At 41.9% G+C, this 18,685-nt stretch overlaps 1 protein-coding gene across 2 annotated transcripts; it reads left to right on the top strand.

The window, feature by feature from the left end:
- The first annotated feature begins 4,856 nt into the window (after positions 1 to 4,856).
- On the top strand, positions 4,857 to 17,063 carry C16H5orf24 (chromosome 16 C5orf24 homolog). 2 transcript variants are annotated; one of them, XM_063413399.1, is made up of 4 exons: positions 4,860 to 5,030; positions 12,391 to 12,820; positions 14,713 to 14,791; positions 16,368 to 17,063. In XM_063413399.1, exons 2-3 carry the CDS (start codon positions 12,394 to 12,396, stop codon positions 14,751 to 14,753), a joined length of 468 nt encoding a protein of 155 aa, XP_063269469.1. In that variant the 5' UTR covers positions 4,860 to 5,030; positions 12,391 to 12,393; the 3' UTR covers positions 14,754 to 14,791; positions 16,368 to 17,063. The 2 variants fall into 2 exon arrangements, with proteins under 2 accessions (XP_063269468.1, XP_063269469.1); XM_063413398.1 differs by having other exon boundaries at positions 4,857 to 5,030; positions 12,391 to 17,063.
- The last annotated feature ends 1,622 nt before the right edge of the window (positions 17,064 to 18,685 follow it).

Here is an 18,685-nt window from a genome sequence, read left to right on the forward strand (position 1 = left end):
AGAACTGGGAACTTGATGTCTTTCCTAGGAATTCTTTGTTGAAATGTCTAACTTCTGGACAGTGTCCCTTCCCAGAAGAGTGACACATTTTGTGTATTTAATGAAGAGCACTGTGGAGTTTGGACAGCCTGACATGTCTTTAAAAATCTTCGTTCAAAATATTTATACATTGATAGATCCTAAAAAAGGCATGATGGAGATACTTTTATTGGATTTCAGAGATGCAAAAATGTATAATCTTGAACTTCCTGGGGGTTTTAAATGCATTGTCAATATTCTTATGTTTTTTTAATTCCAGCAAAAATAAAATCAATTTCAATGTATATTTTTCAGAAACTGTCTTTCTGAACAGCTCCTCTGTTTTCTGCATTTGCACTGCTTCTATGTTCTTTCCTATGACAGTTAACCTCACGCTCTTTGGACAAGGGTGATGTGAACAACAGTTTGTACTTTTGTTTTTGTGCTGGAATTCAATGCAACACAGCTCAGACTCAGTTAAGAAAGTCACAGTGAAGGTGTTTGGATATGCGATAACAGGAGCAAAATGCATAAAAGCTGGGGAAAAGAAGCTCCCAAATTAACAAATACACAGGGAAATAAACACTAGAAACAAGATGAGAATAAAAGTGTGGAGAAGATACAATTCAATAATGAAAACTGCTATATGTAGTTCTTCACAAGTGTGTCCATGGCTGTAGACAAGATCTTTATAAATGTGATTTGGCTGCTTTCCAGGCAATCTGCCCTGGTCAGATTCATGTTGCCAGTTGTGGGAAGAGCGCAGGGATGCTGTGGTTTTATTTTTTTTTTTAATACACATAAGCAGAGCTTGTTCTGTTACCTGCCCAGGTGATAATGCTACCAGCTTCAAGGTTGCCTTTATGCTCTCAGTACTTAAATGAACAGTGATGTTTTGGGTGGATAAGTGATAAAGTATTTGGCACTGGATATGAATGAGCTTTTTCTTGCATGTTACATAATGTGGTAGCAAGCAGGCTCACAGCAGGGAGGGGAGGCAGAATGAGACCCCTGCTCCCAGCCCAGCTCCCTCACTCTCTGTGCAAGTGACCCACCAGAGATTCAAACAGCAATAACCCCCCACCACCACCACGAGGGATTAATGCCCTATGCAAGAAAACAGGAGAGACTAAATCCAGTATTTTGTGTGGGGGAAAAAAATTCACAGCAAGATAAAAGACGTGTGCTCTCACAGTTCAGAATGGTATACCCCTGAACTATATGGTACATGGTTGCCACCTTTTGTTTCAAACAGGCAGCTGAAGGCCTATTTTGCATGGTGACTTTATGCTATAAACATAAACCCAGACAATTACTGTAGATCACAGCCAGCATGTTCTGTAGCTGTTCCTTGTGCTGGCTGCTTGAGATTTTACTTGTACAATTAAAGCAATTTAACTAACTGCAATTTAGTTAATGTGCATTTGGCTGCTAATTAAATAAAATATTCAGAGGCTCAAAGTACCATCTGTAGGGGCTTTTCCTACTCAAGTCTTCCAAGTGGAAGAAAAAAAATTTTGTTAAGCAAAGTTTTCCTGAAATTCTGCAGTTGTGGCACTGAATATAAAACAAACACCAAAGGCTGGATTTGGGATCTTCCTAAAATAAGAAAAAGAATGCTGGAATTTCAGGAAATGAGAGAATCCTTTGGTGTTTCAGTCCTCCAGGCATGTTTACAGTTGTAAGAAATAGTGGTTCCTTAGCCAGAATAGTGGCAGAGTTACACAGAGGTACCTGTGGCTGTGAGGCTGGAGCCTGTGGAGCTGGCCTGGATTAGTTTTTAGCTTTCTGCCATGGTCATGATACTGTTGAAGGTGTGCTGCTCATTTACAGGGGCCTGGCTTTGCCTCAGTTTGCTGCTGAGGTGGTTCTCGGGGTGAACATCAGTGGCAGGGAGGTACTGAGGGTCATCCCTGAGCATTAGTGCCAGGCCCTGTGTGCACACTCTGCCTCCTCACGTGATGCTCCAGGAATGCACTTTCCTTTGATTATTTTCCTTGACCCAGATCTCTTCCAAATATGGTCTCAGCTTAAACAAGTTTGTGTTCTTAGAGCTTGGGCATTTGCAGAATAAATTCTGGCTTCCAGCTAACTGTGACTGGCTGTATGAGAGAGTGAAGGCAGAGAGAACCTAAAAATGCAAAAATAAAAGGGGCACAGCTGGACTCAAATTTGTCCCAAAATGTACATTTTGTACAGTGTTTATACAATGCTAGGCAGGAACATTTGTTTTCATAGTTCTAGCTACAGTGGAAACAATTGTTTTTAAATAAATGACCATTAGTTTGAGTGATTGCCACCCAAACATTACTTCTCTGAGACTTTTCATCTGAAACAGATTTAAATATTTCTCTTTAGTCAAACTGAGAGATACAAGATTGTTAAGATGACCAGCATAAGCAGAGGTAAATTAATTAACATCTCAGATCTAAGTTTTTCTAGTGAGCTAAGAAATTATTAATAACTTACTGCAGCATGAGCATTTGCTTAAGTTATTTTGTACTTTGGCCATTCTAAGTATGAAGTTCATCATCACAAACATTTCTCAAAATAATAAATACCCCGTGACAACTCGTCTGAAATGAATGGCCAAGCAAGGAAAATGTTACACTCAGAGTTAAGATTAAGGATTTTTGTTAAAACCTAAATTTCCTCTGCTTGTGCATGTTAGCAAGGAAGTGACTTTGTAGGAATTATCAGTTCAGATAATTCACAATTAAATAGACAGGAGGTCGTGACAGTTCCCATACTGAATTCTCCTTGTTTGCTCAGCATGCTCTGGAGCTCAGGACAGGCGAGAAGCTCCTGTAATGGCAGAGGAAGGAACTTGTGCTTTGAGGCCCTTCCTCTCTGTTAAACTGTGGATCTTTGGTGAGATCTCCAGTCAGAGAGGAGGAGAACGACACTTTGTGGTTTGGATGTGGGAAGGGTCAATATTTCATCATTTATCTTACAGATATCACTTACAGCATCACTTATCTTACAGATAATTAATATAATTATTTAGTATTGCTAATGAGTCAGTTCTTTAGAGGGACAAAAGGAGGAAACAGATTCACAACTGGATGAACACCTGTGCTTCAGGCTCTGGGAGCTGTGACAAAAGAAGACAGTGGCAGAGCAGATTATCAGTGTTTGGTCCCTGTTTTTATTAGCACAGTTTCACATGAGGGGACTGGGCCCTGTTGCTCCCAGATGACAATTTGAGCTGTGTGGGTTTGCCTGGAGTTTGGTGCAGGGCAGTGACACCAGCCTGGCCATCACAGAGCCATGGCCAGTTCCAGGTCAGACATTTAGATCTTGCTCTGCTCTGCCAGCAACAGCCTCAGCAACAGCTGGGTTCCAGCCTCACAGCTCGGGATGGAGCCTTTCACTGCTCCACACTGCACTTCCACTCCTCTAGGGGCTGATGGCTTCTGTGTTCTGTTGAGACCACAATTTCTGCAGAAATCAGGAGACTGAGCCCAGCCTGACTTCATCACCTTCCAGATTAAAATACTGAAAATAACAGGACACTGAAAAGGTATTGAACCATTTTTCATTGGCATTTCCAACAGACGTTTGAACAGCAGAAAGATGAGCTTTGTAAATAAACTGAATCATTTGGTAAATTAAGTTAAATAAATGCTGCTTTTCCCTGCTGCTTTCTTGTATTACAAGTGAGGATTCCTGCATGAATTAGGAAGAAATGGCAAGAATATGAATCATCATCTTGGCAGGATGTTTCACAGCCATTTTCGGCCTCAAGAGCTCCAAGTATTGTAGAAATGGAATATTTTAGTGTTGGAGTACAGCAGTCTGCTCCTCAAACAACAGCAGGAGAGGAAAATATTTTTAAAAGTAGAATTAACCATTTGTGAAAGCTGCAGGTTCTCGCTTCCTGGTCTTTTTTGCTTTTGTTTTCTAAAATCTCATCTGAATAGTACACCATGTTTTTCAGGCTCTTCTGTGCGTCAGCCATTTAAGGACCAATATGGTCATTCAGACCCCAGACCAAGGGTGCTAATGAAGGGCAGGAATCTTATTAACAAATGTGGATTAAAAAATATGTTGGTCACAGCCCTCCACCAAGTGGGCAAAAGGTTGGATAATGAAATTTGCTCAAAATTTATCTCATGTATAGGATGTTTTTGGAAACAGTTGGAAGTTGCAATTCCTGCAGTTGCTGTTCTTGCTTGCAGGTATGAAGTTGTGTTTATAAGGAAGTGCTACTGCAATACTGAACTCTTCAGAACACAGATGGATGAAACAAAGCAAAATATTTAATAACCAGCAGTCCCACACTGGTGCTACAAGACACCGATGGTCCATGCCCGGACGCAACCCTGTGTGAGCTGCACTGGAAATGGCAGCTGTTGCCACTGCAGAGTCAGCAGGGAGAGAGAACTACCATAATACATCATTCTAATAGCCCCGAAGCGGGACTGTTCCCTAATGGACTGCAGCGTATGGTGCAGTGGAGGTGATGGAGTCACCGCCCTGGAGGTGTTTGAGTAAAGACTGGATGTGGCACTCAGTGCCACGGTCTGTTTGACAGGGTGGCGTTGGTCACACGTTGGGCTCGGTGAGCCCAGAGGTCTTTTCCAACCTATGTGAGCCTGTGACTCTGTGTGTACTTTTGACACAGAAGATACCCCACTCCTCCATCCGAACGGCAGTGCTGGAAGCACCAGTAACGATACCCGCTCCCCGGGATGTGCGCGGCCATGCCCAGTCCCTCACGAGTTCGGGACGTGTCTCCCCTCCCGAGCGTCCCCACTTCTCGCCCGCCCCACAAAATGGCGCCGGCCGCGCGGCCCCGACCCTCGGCGGCAGGAGGGGCCTCACGCGCCCCGCCCCGCGCGCGCCCCCGCGGCGCGGCCCCGCTCGGGAGCGCGCCCCGCTCGCCCCGCCGCCCGCGCCCGCCGCAGCGCCGCTCCCTCCCCTGCGCCCGTCCCCTCCCTGCAGCCGCCCGGCGCGGTGTGGGGAGGCGGCCGCTCCACCCGCCGCCGCCGCCGCCCCGAGCTGCTTAGGTAGGTGCGGGTCGGGCCCGCGGGCCCCGGCCCCTGCTCCGCGCGGTGGGAGGCGGCGGGCGGGCAAGATGGAGCCGCGGCCGACGGGGGAGGGGAGCGGAGCAGGGCTCTCCTCTCCTCCCTCCGCTCCCTCCCCGCCGCTGAGGGCGATCCCGCGGTCTCCTCGCCCCGGGGTGCGGTGCCTGGCCCCGCGGGGCCGCGCCAGGGGAGCTGCGCCATCGCCGCCTGCCCCGCTGCCCCCGCCCGGCCGGGCCGAGGGCCGGGCCCCGGCCGTGCCCCCCGCACGGGACACGCGAGGCCGCTCCCGGCGCGCTGTCCCCGGCTGCGGCCGAGCCGGGGGGAGCCGTGCCGCCCCTTTGTCCCCTCAGCCGGCCCTTGGCCGCTCCAGGTGGGGCTGGGCCCTCCTGCTGTCCAGCTTGCGGCCGGGAATTGTTCCTTCCCTTCAGCACCCGCAGCTCCGTGCGTGGGGCTGGTGCGTGTGCAGGGCTGTTTACTTAGAGCGTATTCCCATTGGCGTGGGGCATCTGGATGTGTGCGTACAGCCCATGGATGTATTTCCCCACACACCTGAGCAGTGGATGCCTTCGCTCACCTGCACATCGGGGTACCTGGAGAGCCTTACTGTGTCCCTGCTGTGCCCCTTTGCGCTCTGACATAACGCGGGTCGCTGCTGTGTATTCTCGTGGACAGTTATGGATAGTTTTGTGCATAGCCCTTCTGGGGTAATTAATTAGTGAATAGTTGCACCTTAAATTAGTGTGCTGTTCTCCCTGGATTAATAGTTATTTTGATCCATGTGGTTTTTATTTGTGTAAAATGAAAGGGTAGGAGGGGCACTCTGTTAAAATATTTCTTAAATTATGGTTTATTTCTATTTCAGTCTTCAGATGCCACAGTTTCTCTTAGAATTTTGTGTGTGTGTGTGTCTGTACCTGTATCCCCCATATTTTAGATGCAGCCTTAAATTTAAAAAGTCCAGCGTGTTTTTCCATTGGCCATTGTTGAACAGATTCAACAAGTGGACTTTGTCTTTCTGCTGTCTCACACAAGGACGCTGCTGTGGCTGGGGTTGGGTGTGTGGACAGGTGTCCAGAGCCTTCTGCATGGTCCTGTCACAGACAAACACTGTGATGCTTCATCCATCTCTTCGGCTTGAAAGTCCTTTTGTGGTAGCAGGCTAGGGAAAGGAGAGGGTAGGTGAGAACACCCACTGAGATAAATGAGCACCTCTTACCTCTTGAGCTATTGTTCGAGACTGCAGCCCTGGGGAGAAGAGCGGGTGGGCGAGAACACCCACAGAGATGAATAAGAATCTCCAGCTCCTCAAAGACCTTGTTCTAGGCTATGGCAAGGACTGCACCTTTTTTTTGTTGGTAATAGCCCCTTGAGGTGAATGGACAATTCACAAACTCTAATAATCCTTTCTTTATAGAGTTCCACCTCTACCTGCTCCATCATTCGTATGCATATTTTATTTGCCTTGAAGTTTGGTAATTGCAGAACCACAGAATAATGAGGCTGCAGTTTCAGGGTATTCTCCTAAGCCAGTCTGTCTGGCTTGATGGCTGCTCGATTCTGTGCCGCTCCATCCCCAGCTCGGGTTTTTCTCCAACCTCCGTTCCCCGTGCTGTGTTTGGGACTTGTCATGCCTTTCATCCAGATCTTTGAAGTCCAGTAAGACCATCTTTTTGGGATCTTGTTATGTTTTTATGTAACGTTACCAGGGAGTGGGATCAGTGGCAGCCAGTGGGTAATGTGGCTTAGACTGACCTGGGAGTGTCTCTGTGCTAATGGAAATGCGGGTTTCTGTTACTTTCTTGTCCCCCATGCCTACTCACTGTTGCTTTTGCTTTCTTGTTGGATTAGTTTTCACCTGGATCAGATCCCTGGTGTTAATTTGTCCCGCTCTTTCACAATAGTTAGTGTTGGCAGAAGGAGTGGGAATGTGGGAGAAGAGGAAAAGGCAAGATTGTCCCGTTCAGAAAAAGGGTGGATTCAGAGTGGTTTCTGTGATTATGAAACCAAACTGTCAGTTGTGTCAGTGTGACTGGGGGTGCACAGGTAATTAAATCATTGATGCCATCTTCCTTAATTTCTGTGAAGCTGTCTTAAGCCTTTCAAGGTGTCTTGTTCATCATCATCGTCATAATCATATATGATCTTAATTTTGGGGTGGGAAGAAGTCAGCTGACATCCTTGCAGATGTTAGCATCTAGTGAAACTCTGCCTTTGAATGTGGCTTTTTTGGTTTTTAGGGTTAGAAAGTGTAACAATAGCTTGTTTGCCTAGTTTCGCAATCAAATAATGAGTGAACCCTAAAAGTTCAGTTTACTTGACACTTAGCCTAGTGTGCTTGCCAACATCAACTCTTTGTGAGAGCAGCTGAGCTTTGTCTGTAATACAAAGCTGGTGCTTGGACTTTGGAGAGCTTTGTTTCTCCCAGGGTGTCTGAGTCAAAAGACTTGAACTTCCGAGGGCACAGAGACCCAGCCCAGGTTGCAGTTCTCTACTTAGGAGCAGGAGGCACAGATACTGGGGAGGGAAAGCTCCTGCTCTGCCTGGCACATCTGGGGAAGGGGAATTTGAAGGGATTGGGTGTTTCAGCTCCAAATAACTCTTAACTTCTGTCATAGAAGAAAATTATTCTGGGTCACCAGGGGAAGGATCATACTTGTAAATTGTATTGCTTGGGGAACTCTTAATTTCTAAGAATAATTGAGAAAGAAACTGTTTCCAAAATTATGTTGTCTCTTGATTTGCAGCCTTATGTTGTCATGTAGTAACTCTAGCAAGTCACTGCTGTAAAGAAATTATTTCTTATATTTTGGCAGTTTTTGATATGTTTTACCTGGTGTCAATTGGTGAGAAAAATCATACTGTGCACCAACTGCAAAAAAGGCTTCATAGGCACAGTTTGGAAAAGTTGGTTATCGAGCTTCACAGGTAGATATGGTTTCAATTGTAGGTTCAGGTGTTACAGCGTATGTTGTGCCATTGATAGAATTTCATACTTAGTATTTTTAGAATATTTACATTTATGTGAATACTCCAGGTAAGGTGCATCTTTGTGAAAGCAAGCAGTTACAGGGTTTTAAAAACCGGGTAAGGCCCTACTTCAGCAAGAGTTAATGTGTAGAAAAAAGAGCTGACAGTAAAAGGGACATGTGAAAAACATTTAAATTGATAGAATTAATTCTTCTCAGTGAGTGATGAAAGGATTTCTCACACATGCTGTCCTAAGAGAGAAGAACAGAACTGACACCATATTTCTGTTGTGATCTTGAAAGGGAAAATATTCCTTCTGCTGCTGTTGCTGCTCAACCCCCCTGCAAAGCACAGGAGCCCTGTGGTGCTCCCCAGAGCCGTGGAAGTCAGCACAGAGGGTCCTTTATGAGGGATCCTGAACAGAGCCCAGCCTGTGCTGCGCTCCTGGCGTTCACTGCCAGCACTGACCTTCAGAGAGCTGTGCACAAATGATGCTTGTGGGCTGCTGGTGTTGTTAAGTCACATACTTTGTATGTGTTGGGTGATGATGAGAATGTGCTGCTACAGCCTCCCACAGCCCCATCGATACTGTGGAAACTATTGCAAGCTCAGCGGTGAAAAACCTCAGAAAAATGAGTGGGTGTTGTATACTAACCCTCATTAAAGCAAAACTGTCCCTGTGGCTGTGAGGAGTTTACCCTTCATCATTAGAAAAGCTGTAATATAGATAGACTTCGAGTTTTGTGCAGTTCTGCTATGATTCAGGAGTGTTTTAGCAGAAGTCAGAGGCACTTGCTGAGTCAGGTCTGTCCTGGTGCTCGCCAGGCCACAGAAGGCAGGCTGGGGTGGGTGGGAGCAGAGCAGTTGCCTGCTGCTTGTGCTAGGACTGATAATTCTGCTCAGTGCAGATAATGGGTTTCAGGTCCAGCATTCAGTATAAAATAACTACTGCAAGTGCCTGTTTTGGGGCGTCTTGTGAACTTCTCTGGTTATCAAAGGTTTCACCTTGTCTACACTAGCAGCTAAATCATGCCCATGAACAAGGCAAGGTGTGATGTTTGAAAGACGAAGATGGCATCACATCGCAGGCCAAGAGGATGTTTTTATGTAATGTAATTTGAGTAGCTTTAACATTACAGTTTTGTGTAGTGAACAGGTCTTGAATGGGAATTTCCTGCAGGAGGAAAGCCTGGACAGAGAGATAGACCATAACAATACCAGGAGCCTTAGCTGCTGAGAGTTAGAGCTGTATGTTAAGCTGTATTTTAGGGATACAAGGAGGGGTCATGACCATGTCCAGACATTCCCCTGTAGCAAAGCTTTGTGGGTCCCAGCTGGACTGTCCTGCTTCTTTCTAGCAGTGGTGGAACTTCTGTGCTTTGTTGCATGAGAAGCTGCCTCTCTTTTCTCAGAGCCAGCTTATCCAGTGCCTCCTCCCTTCCTCAGCATTTGAATAGATATAAATTACCAGGCACTAAAAGATCCATAGAGAAATTCGTCCACAGTTACTTTCCAGCGATTCTTTTTGAAATACAACTAAATTTCCTTGTTGCAGTGCCCTATCTTAATTGTTTGATGATACAGAAATATTCAGCCAGACAGTTCAATCAGTTTAAAAACTGATTTAAGTAAACTGTCTCAAATATTTTTACATGTCTATTTACAGGTTTAAAACGAGAAAGTTCTATCTTGTTGGAAACTTTTTGGAGGGTTTTACTGAAGAATGATTGCACACAAACTTCTATGTGTTTAGCTATACAGTTTAGCTAGAGTGTAATTTTTAAATTGGCATAGCTTTGCATTTTATACCAATTCTCTTTTATACTGTGTATCTCCCTGCCAAGAAACCTGCTTCCACTCTACAGATAGACTCTCTACATTCTTTTATTCCCCACTGTAATGTGAATGAAGGAAAATTATGCTGGAGATTCCATGTTAGGGTAATTAAGCTTGATTACAGATTTCCTTTTAAAAACTTTTCAAAAAAAAGTCTTAAATCAAAGAAGATAGAAGAGGAACCTTGGCTACTACTTGAAATTTGCATGGTTTGATGAAAAATGGTGTGTGTGTGGGGAAATGCATTAAAAAAAACCCTGTTGGCAGTCTTCCACTGAGATTGGGGGTTTTGTAAAGCTTCCTCTAGAAAGAAATTTTAAACAGTTACTGATTTGTACTGTCTTTCTTCATTCATCCATTCCAGTGGTGCTGGCTGTTGCCAGATGGAAGATAAAGGTGCCATCAGCCAGGGCTTGTGTTTGAAGTCAGCGTTTGTCGGTGCTGTTGCAGTAGACACAAAGCACATGCAGATGGTGATGAAGTTCCAGCACTGTCAGCTGCAGCAGAATATATTCTCTGTCTAGGAGTACTTATGATGGTTCTCCCTCAGAAAGATGGATGGAAAAATCCCCCCAGGTGTAATGAGGAGAAGAAGCAGAGATAATGTAACACAGGAGTGAGTGTGAGCCTGGTTGGTCTCATGAGAAATACCAGGGGCCCCTGCTTTTATTCAGTGCCTTCTCCCAGCTCTGGTGTGTTCCTTGGATACTGGGCAGCTCAACTGATCCTTCTTTGTGGCAGCTGAGCTTGGAGCAGTTTTTTGGGGCCAAAGCCAGTACTGCTGTGTTTAAAAGAGTACCGAGACAAGAATGCTGCTCACCCCTCCAAGTGTCTCTAGTGGATCAACAAACAGCTGAACAGCCTTTCAGAGCTGCTGGGCATTACTTTCTCCACAGCAAGAGGAGACTATAGAACCCTCATGTTTGCAGTTACATATCATGAAAAATCTCAGGTATTTTTGTGATATTGCAGGCACTTCTCTAGTGGGGTTAAAGAAAGGTACCATTTTTTGACTGCTAATTGTAGAAAACCTTAAGCTTCCTTCTGTATGGCTGCACAGAAAAGTCTGTCTGGTCTCTTGACCTGAGCTTATTTCCTTTGTCCTTTGCTAAGTGCAGGCTTGCAGACTATTCTTAGTTGTTTTGTTTGGATGTTAACAGCTGCAATGACAGTGGTTTCACTTTTGTTCTACTGTACCCCATGCAGTGCATCAGGATTGTAGCACTTGGATTATCTCTGCTAGAATATCTATTATTTAAATTATATTACTATCATCATTTCACTATTTGACATTAACCCATATTCATATATTTGCACAAGAGTAATGTACACTGTAATGCCTTTGACAAGCCAGAGTAGATTGAGTGTTCCAACAGGGAATGTATCCTTTGTAATCAGGAGAAAAGAGCACGGGGATTTACTCCAGGGTAAATAGACGGTGCTGTGTGCTTTCTCTCTGGCTGGCAGGAAGCATTCATAACTGCCAAATAAATTCAGTAATCAATGGTAGAGTTTAAATTGTGTTGCTGTAGGTGATATTCCAGAGCTATTGTAAGGAAAAGATAATAAATCTTTCAGACCTTACTTACTTGTGAAGTTTTACCATGGGAAGACATTTTAGGTGTCTGAAGTGTGGCTGTAAGACACAGAAGTACTCTGAAGGGCCAGATATTTATTGGCTTAATTTTGTCTTCAGCATGGCTAAATATTACTATCTTAGACTTTGAATATTTGCCGCTTATTTAAGTTGTAGAACCAGTATAGTTGAATGGAAGATGTAATTGCTTTATTTCCCAGAGCTGTTGGCAATGCCAACAATATCAGTATATCTCAGTGCTGGCATTGCTAGCAGTTTGTACATGCTCTCCTAACTAGGACAGCAGTGGCATTTCTGCAATCCAGCATCTTGTACTTTGGTACAAATTCATTTCATCCCTCTGCTTTCCCAACTATGGCACTGTTGTGTTGCCAAATGCCTTATGTGTTTCTTTCTTTGACATTAATTGCAACATGAAATAAGAAAACTGATTAGCACTTTGTTCTTTTGCTGCAGTTAAGCAAACCAAAAATCTTTAGGATCCTATATCTACTATACCAGGAGAGTTATAACATACCTTTTTTTGGCTTACAGCCGAGTCAGACATTAATCTCAGAGCTAGAACAACTAAAATTTAGATTAGATATGGTTAGAAATATTTTGAAATCATAGATGAGCAAATATTGTAGGTCTTGGTTGCTGAAATGCTGTTGTTCAGTTTTTAAACTTACTTCTTCCCTAATTATACCTATGTGAATAATATGTGGTTTAAACTGTCCTTTTTAAACTATGTGTAGAGGTTACTGTGCAGAACCTCAAGTGAAGGCTTAATAAAACTAATTTTAAAAGTAATTTACTGACATCAATACTGTTCACTAAAAATAGACAAAGTAGTTTGGAGTAATTTTATGAAACAGAAGTAGCTTTTGAAAGATTCTCTTTTGTGGAACGCTGCAGTATTATGATGTATTGATACATATTTCCCTCTCCTGTTTTTGGTAGAAAATGATGCACCCTGTTGCCAGCGGTAATCCAGCTTTCTGTGGGACCGGCAAGAGCTCTTGCCTGAACGAAGACAATGTGAGGGCTGCGGATCAGTTTGACCTCTACGCCACACAGCAGAGCAAGTACGGCCACGCAGTCAGCCACAAACCCATTGCCTGCCAGAGACAAGATGCCTTGAACGACTCCCACTTGCAGACCACAAGTGGCAGGAATATAGAGACAAAAGATGAACTGAAGAAAAAGAAAAACCTCAACCGCTCCGGGAAACGTGGGAGGCCGTCAGGGACCACGAAATCAGCAGGGTACCGAACCAGCACAGGTCGACCCCTGGGGACCACCAAAGCAGCTGGATTTAAGACAAGTCCAGGCAGACCCTTGGGTACAACTAAAGCAGCAGGATACAAAGTCAGCCCAGGCAGACCTCCAGGTAGCATTAAAGCTCTATCACGGCTTGCAAATCTAAATTATACTTGTGCCAGTGCAGCTTTTCCTTACCCTATGGTGCATAACAGAGGAGTCCATGCTGCTGGTGAAACTAGCGGCAAAATCAAACAGCCTAATGAATGAGGGGAGGGAATCAGTAACTCCTTACTAATCTGCTTTATGCTGATTTTGGGCATGTTTCTTGAGTTTTCTTGTAATGTTTGCTTAAGTCTGAGCTTCTAGATTTTATTCCAATAATGCCATAACCTAGGGGTGCAATTAATAACTTTTACGGAATGTTGAGAAGACTTTGATTTAAAGAGGCTTCTGTTGGTTTTTAAATCATCATTTATAAGGAAGTCTAAAATTATAAATTATGCCTTGGTGTCGATACTTAAGTAATGTCCATGTCCCTAGTTATAAGTTCAGTTTCTCATAAATCTAGATGTGTGGCTGTGCATTAAATAATTGAAATAAGGAGGACAGAAATTAGCTGGCTGATGGTTCATGATGTGGCCTTTCCCACAATAAGCAATTTAGCCAGTTAAGTTCTTACTTGGTAAGAAAAATTGATAAACGAAGAGGCAAGCCACATTTTCCACTTCTGCAGAACCTTCTATAGACCTCAGATAGACTTAAAATAGACTTAAAAAATAAAACAAAAAACAACAACAGCTTTTTTTCTAAAGTGATTTCCAGTGGCTTTTATTTCTGGAGTTTGTAGCATTAAGTGAATTTCAAGTAAGACTCCAAAAATATTTTGGAAGATACTAAAGAAACCTGAGCATTTGTGCAGTGAGTTACAGCTTCACAGCGCCTTACAAAGACAAATTACTTTGCCTTTAGGTGAGAGCTGTTCTGTTAGTTACACTGTTACAAGATTCTGCTAGGTAATTTTGAAATGCCTGATAGTACATATACCAAACCACAAATAATTCTTTGAAATTTGAAATATTTTATAAGAAATTAAGTACTGTTCATTCTAGTTAGGCACTTGATTAATAATAAACAGTATGTTCTTAAATCTGTAAATAGCTATTTACGCTGGCTTTTGCCTTTCAGATCTGTGCTTAGATGGCGACAGTTTAATAGCTTTTAAAGTAATAACTTACAATGTTTACAAATTAAACTTTTTAAAATAAACACTGTTGCCAAATTTTTAGACTCAGTTTTGCCAGATATTCCTGGAAATAGTTATTTCATTGTTAGACATTTATACTATATTTAAGTTATGGAAGCTTATATATCTACCAAAGGACACCATTTTCATGATTTATAAAAGCAAACTGTATAGCTGATGCAAACAGGATGCAGTTTACTGCACTGCTAGATCCCAGATACAGAGTAATTCATCTATGCATGCAAGCCGGAAAGAAATGTTGTTGGTTAACTATAAATACCTTTCTTGACTCAAACTAAAACCTCCTCTCCTCCCAAAAGAAATGTTCCATTTTTCAACTGTGTGTGTGTAATTTTTTTTAAGTGTGGGAGAATGTGTGAGTGTGAGTGTGTAAAGTACTTTCATCCAGACTTAAAAAGAAAAAAAATCAGTCCTTAGTGTTGCATATTGTTTGTTCTAAATTAATTTTACTAAAACTAAACCTTTTTTTTTTTTTTAATCTGGAAGAAAGTTTACATTTAAGTCATTTCACATGTAAAATGACTTTATGATAAATCTGTAGCGTGAAATACGTGGGGAGGGGGAATATGTAGAGTTTGCAGATTAGGGGGAGAATAAAATTTGGGTTAATTGAGCCTGTACTGAATGAGTAATGATGATGGTAATTTTTGTTAACATTAATGCTATTCTGGCCTGCTGTCATTTTGACTAGACCTCTTGATTTCAGTGATGACAACTTAAGAAACAGATGTCATGTTTCATACCTTTTTTATCAGGAAAAAAGCAGCAAGCCTTCAGGTGTTCCAGTGATGCCTAACACATACTGAGCTGGACTTTTGCTGTACTTTACAATAGGTGTGTTGAATTGTTTTGGGGGAACTGTGTATGCACTGGCAACTCAATGAACCTCAACTTATACTGGATGGCTCCTTAGTCGATAGATGAACTGATGGCAGCTAAATTGCTACTAAGGAATAGTTTCCTCATGCTGAAGCTCTGAAATCCAGTGGTATGTTCTGTTCCTCAAACTCGCAAGTCTGAAATTTAGCAGTCTCTCTCAGAAGATGTAACTTCTGACACATGCAAAATGCTAACGTGAGTTCGTTCACCCTCAGGATCTGTGTTGTATTGGCTGTTTTTAATCAGATAATTTTTCAACAAAAGACTGCTTTAAGTTCTTTCCTGAACTCAGCTGGGCAAGCAGTCCTCTTCAGCTGAATGTATAACTGCAGGAGTGTCCCACCTCGCTGGCAAGGAACGTGTTGCATGTCACCACTGTACCTTGGAGAAGCTCCACTCCTTACCTCTCCTGTTGATCCTGTTTGCTCCTGTCCGTTCCTCACTTGTGCATCCTCTCAATGGTGCTGTGCTGTGTCAGGAGATAATGCAGATGTATTGCTGTTCTGCTAGTATAATTTGTATTCAAGTATGCTGATGGAATAATGGAATCACCTAAGCAATTTCTGTTCATTACACTGTTTATTAATTATATCAGATGAAATATAATCCCAGTAAAAACTAATTAATGTTGTCAGTTGTGAAGTGATGAGCATCAAATAGAAAAGTGTTCAGAGAGCCTGCAGTGTGCTGCTTGGCACTCTGGATTTCAGAAGGAGACCAGAAGTGCACTGCTGGTGTTTCCTAATTCTGCTTTATTTTGTATCTGACTAGAGTTTACTGGTGCCGTGCAGTGAGGGAAAAAAAAAAAAGAGGAGATTCAAAGTGACTAGAAATGGAATTTTCAAATACTTCTGTTCTTCCTATGTATACTCTGCAGAATACATTGTGCTTTTTTCAACACTTTTCTTTCCATGAGAAACACTGAAACAGCATGTTAATGCCTAAACCTTATTAGTACCAATGGGAAAACTGGCATTTTCCCCCCATAGTATGAAAACATTACTTGTAAGGTAAATTGCTTATTTTATATTATATATCATAATTCAGCTATTCATAAGCTAGGATCACTGTTGTGTGTTAACACTGTTCAGAAGACCGACATGTCAAGTTTAGGTTTTAATAATTTCTTTTAATTATCAAGTTTCTAATGTCTTATTTATACATAAATGAAATGTATTAGCTTGCTATTATTCCTTAATGATGCTATAAAGTTCACTGTTTAAGATACATATAGTAACTACTATTCATTTTCTGATTAAATTTACTTAAACTTTAAAACCAAATAATTTTGCTACTATAAAGTCTTGCACTGGACAGATTCAAGATGCTAGCACCATATTTTGGCAGAAAAAAAATCAGATACCGTCAGAAGCAGCTGACTGATATCAAAGATGGTATTTTAAAAATCAGCACTTAGCTTTGTCATTAAAGCAATGTTCTTTATATCTTGGATTTAGTTTAAAGTAATCAAATTAACTAGAGCCATTAAAGATCTCTCTTCTGAATGAATATATTTTCATTTTGTCTGAAGGATCTTAATGTTCAGTCAGGACAAAATGAAGCCTTGTCAGTGATGTATCTGTGAAGAGAATTACCTGGAACTCCAATACACCGAGTCATTCAGATGAGAATTTAACTCCCTCCCCCATTTTGAAGAGCTTTAAAAGGCAGAGCAATGTGAAGTCATTTGTGCAATGGTTTCATTAGCTGTGACTCTGCTGTTCTTTGTTATATGTAGTATAATATTTCATGCTACCCTTAGAGTTGACAGTTAAAACAGCTGATAACAATCATAAATACTTGGAACTGCAGACTTCATTTCTGATTACAAAAAGTTTATTCTTCTCTATTTTATTGCATATATTTTACCACCACTAAATATATTTATGACTTTATTAGAGACTAGACCTTTCTCCTCGTGACTTTTTTTCGAAATAGAAGAGTCTGTATCCTGAAATTTGAACCACTTTCTGTTCCTTCAATCTTTCATCATTTGCTTTTCCACAGGTTTACTTTGGGGGTAACAGTAGTCTGTTAAATAACTAGTATCAGCACCCTGTCCTCTGCTGTAAAAAGCCTGATTAGATACTGTGTATGGTTTTATGTCCATGAACTTGAGCTACTCGTGTGCAATTATGTGTATGGGAATGGAGTAGTGTTCATGATCTGTATTTACATCATCATATGGATGTATATTTATTAATAAAGTTAATACTTTAAAACCTAACCATTTTCCCTGTTTTCTTTTTAATATCTTTTAAATTCTGACTGAAGATGCCAGTTGACAGCACTACCTGCTTGTTACAGGCACGTTACGGATATTTGCATTAAGGCAGAAAGACTCCATGAGTTGCAAGGTGTCAGGAGATAGAGGAATGTTGCTTATTTTTTATGAATTGAAAACAGTGTGACAGTAACTTAATTGTTCTTGTCCTTTCACTCAAACAGGAAAAAAGGGGAGGAAAGGAGCTATAACCCTGCATGGATAAATAGTCAACTGCTAACTTTTTCCTCTGTTGCACATGGAAATCAATTTGAAAGCACTCATAAATAAGGTTTTCATGGAATGTTGGTCATAATTCATTATTCTGTGATTAATAAGACATGTTTATCCCTGTATTCTAGGAATGTTCCAATTTATCTGTGTTGGTAAATGTACTCTGCCACTCAACACTTTATTTTTTTCTCTCTACTGAAGTTTTTCAGCAATTTTGGGGAAGAGCAGGCAGTCCTACCCACCAGAAGCTGCAGTCCAGACTCCCAGGCCTGCTTGCTCTCCAGCACCCTTTGTTTTCTTTTTTGTGAACTTTCAAAGGCTTTGAGTACATCTGGAGTTGGAACATTCCAAATGTCAGTTGCCATTATTTTGCAGACTTTGAATTTTCCTGAAAAGGACATTTGATGTGTTGCTTGGTTTGTTTGTTTTTTTTGATTGGCCATTCTGATAGTTCTAAATACTTGGCTTTCAAGATGACTGGATATGTTCAGAACAGAATCTGCTACATACTGCTCTAAAAATCCCAGTTCCTGGACATGACTGCATGAGCAACATGCATTATTTTATTTGTTGTGAGGAAACCTTAAGTATTAGATATTATATCAGTCACAAATTGTATCAAACAAAAGTACAGCCTTTTCAGGTGTGTTGGAAGTTCTTTGAGTGCTTCCATGGCTGCTGTGTTCTCTGCCATGGGATGGATGGAAGCATGGAAGCTGCAGGGATAAATACTGTTAAATACTGATAAATACTGATAAATACACTGTTCCTCAGTGCACAGCTGGTGTGTGAGGCCAGCTGTGGTTTCTGATCCCAGGACCAGCTCAGGATTTATTCATGCTGGCAGACCAGCTCTGCTGGGGTATCACCTACACAAGCTGCACATCTTCAAGGAGTCTAAAATGGTTCTGTCTTTTCATAACCTCAGTTATGTGCATGGTGAGATACCAGGGCTTGTTTAGGGGCTGGACTGGCACTTCTGTGCTTCTGCACCTCCTTGGTGTGAGCTCTTTAAGTAGCACAGAGAGTACCACATGAATTAGTCATGTTGTACTTGTTAAACGTGCATTACTTACAATCACCTTAAAAAATCTGTACCACTTTGATTTATGTTATGGCAGGAAGGATATTATATTAGGATTAAATTCACAGTAAGAAACTGTTTTCAAGTTGAAAATGCTGTTTTGACTAAAACATAAGGACAGGGGGGAATGGAGCAGCTTGTTCTTTGCTAGGCTGCACCAGTTCGGAATTCCCTCTGTGCTTTTGCTTTCAGGCTTGCTCTGTATCAGCTGGTCTAATTAAAGGTTTTCCCTCTATGTGCAAACCTCATGTTTTCTATTTTTAGACTA

Source organism: Prinia subflava, chromosome 16 (assembly GCF_021018805.1).
Source record: "Prinia subflava isolate CZ2003 ecotype Zambia chromosome 16, Cam_Psub_1.2, whole genome shotgun sequence".
NCBI classification, from domain to species: Eukaryota; Metazoa; Chordata; class Aves; order Passeriformes; family Cisticolidae; genus Prinia; species Prinia subflava.

Bases quoted from the DNA above. Each gene is read 5' to 3' on its own strand.
- C16H5orf24 (XM_063413398.1), top strand. From the start codon at position 12,394: ATGATGCACCCTGTTGCCAGCGGTAATCCAGCTTTCTGTGGGACCGGC.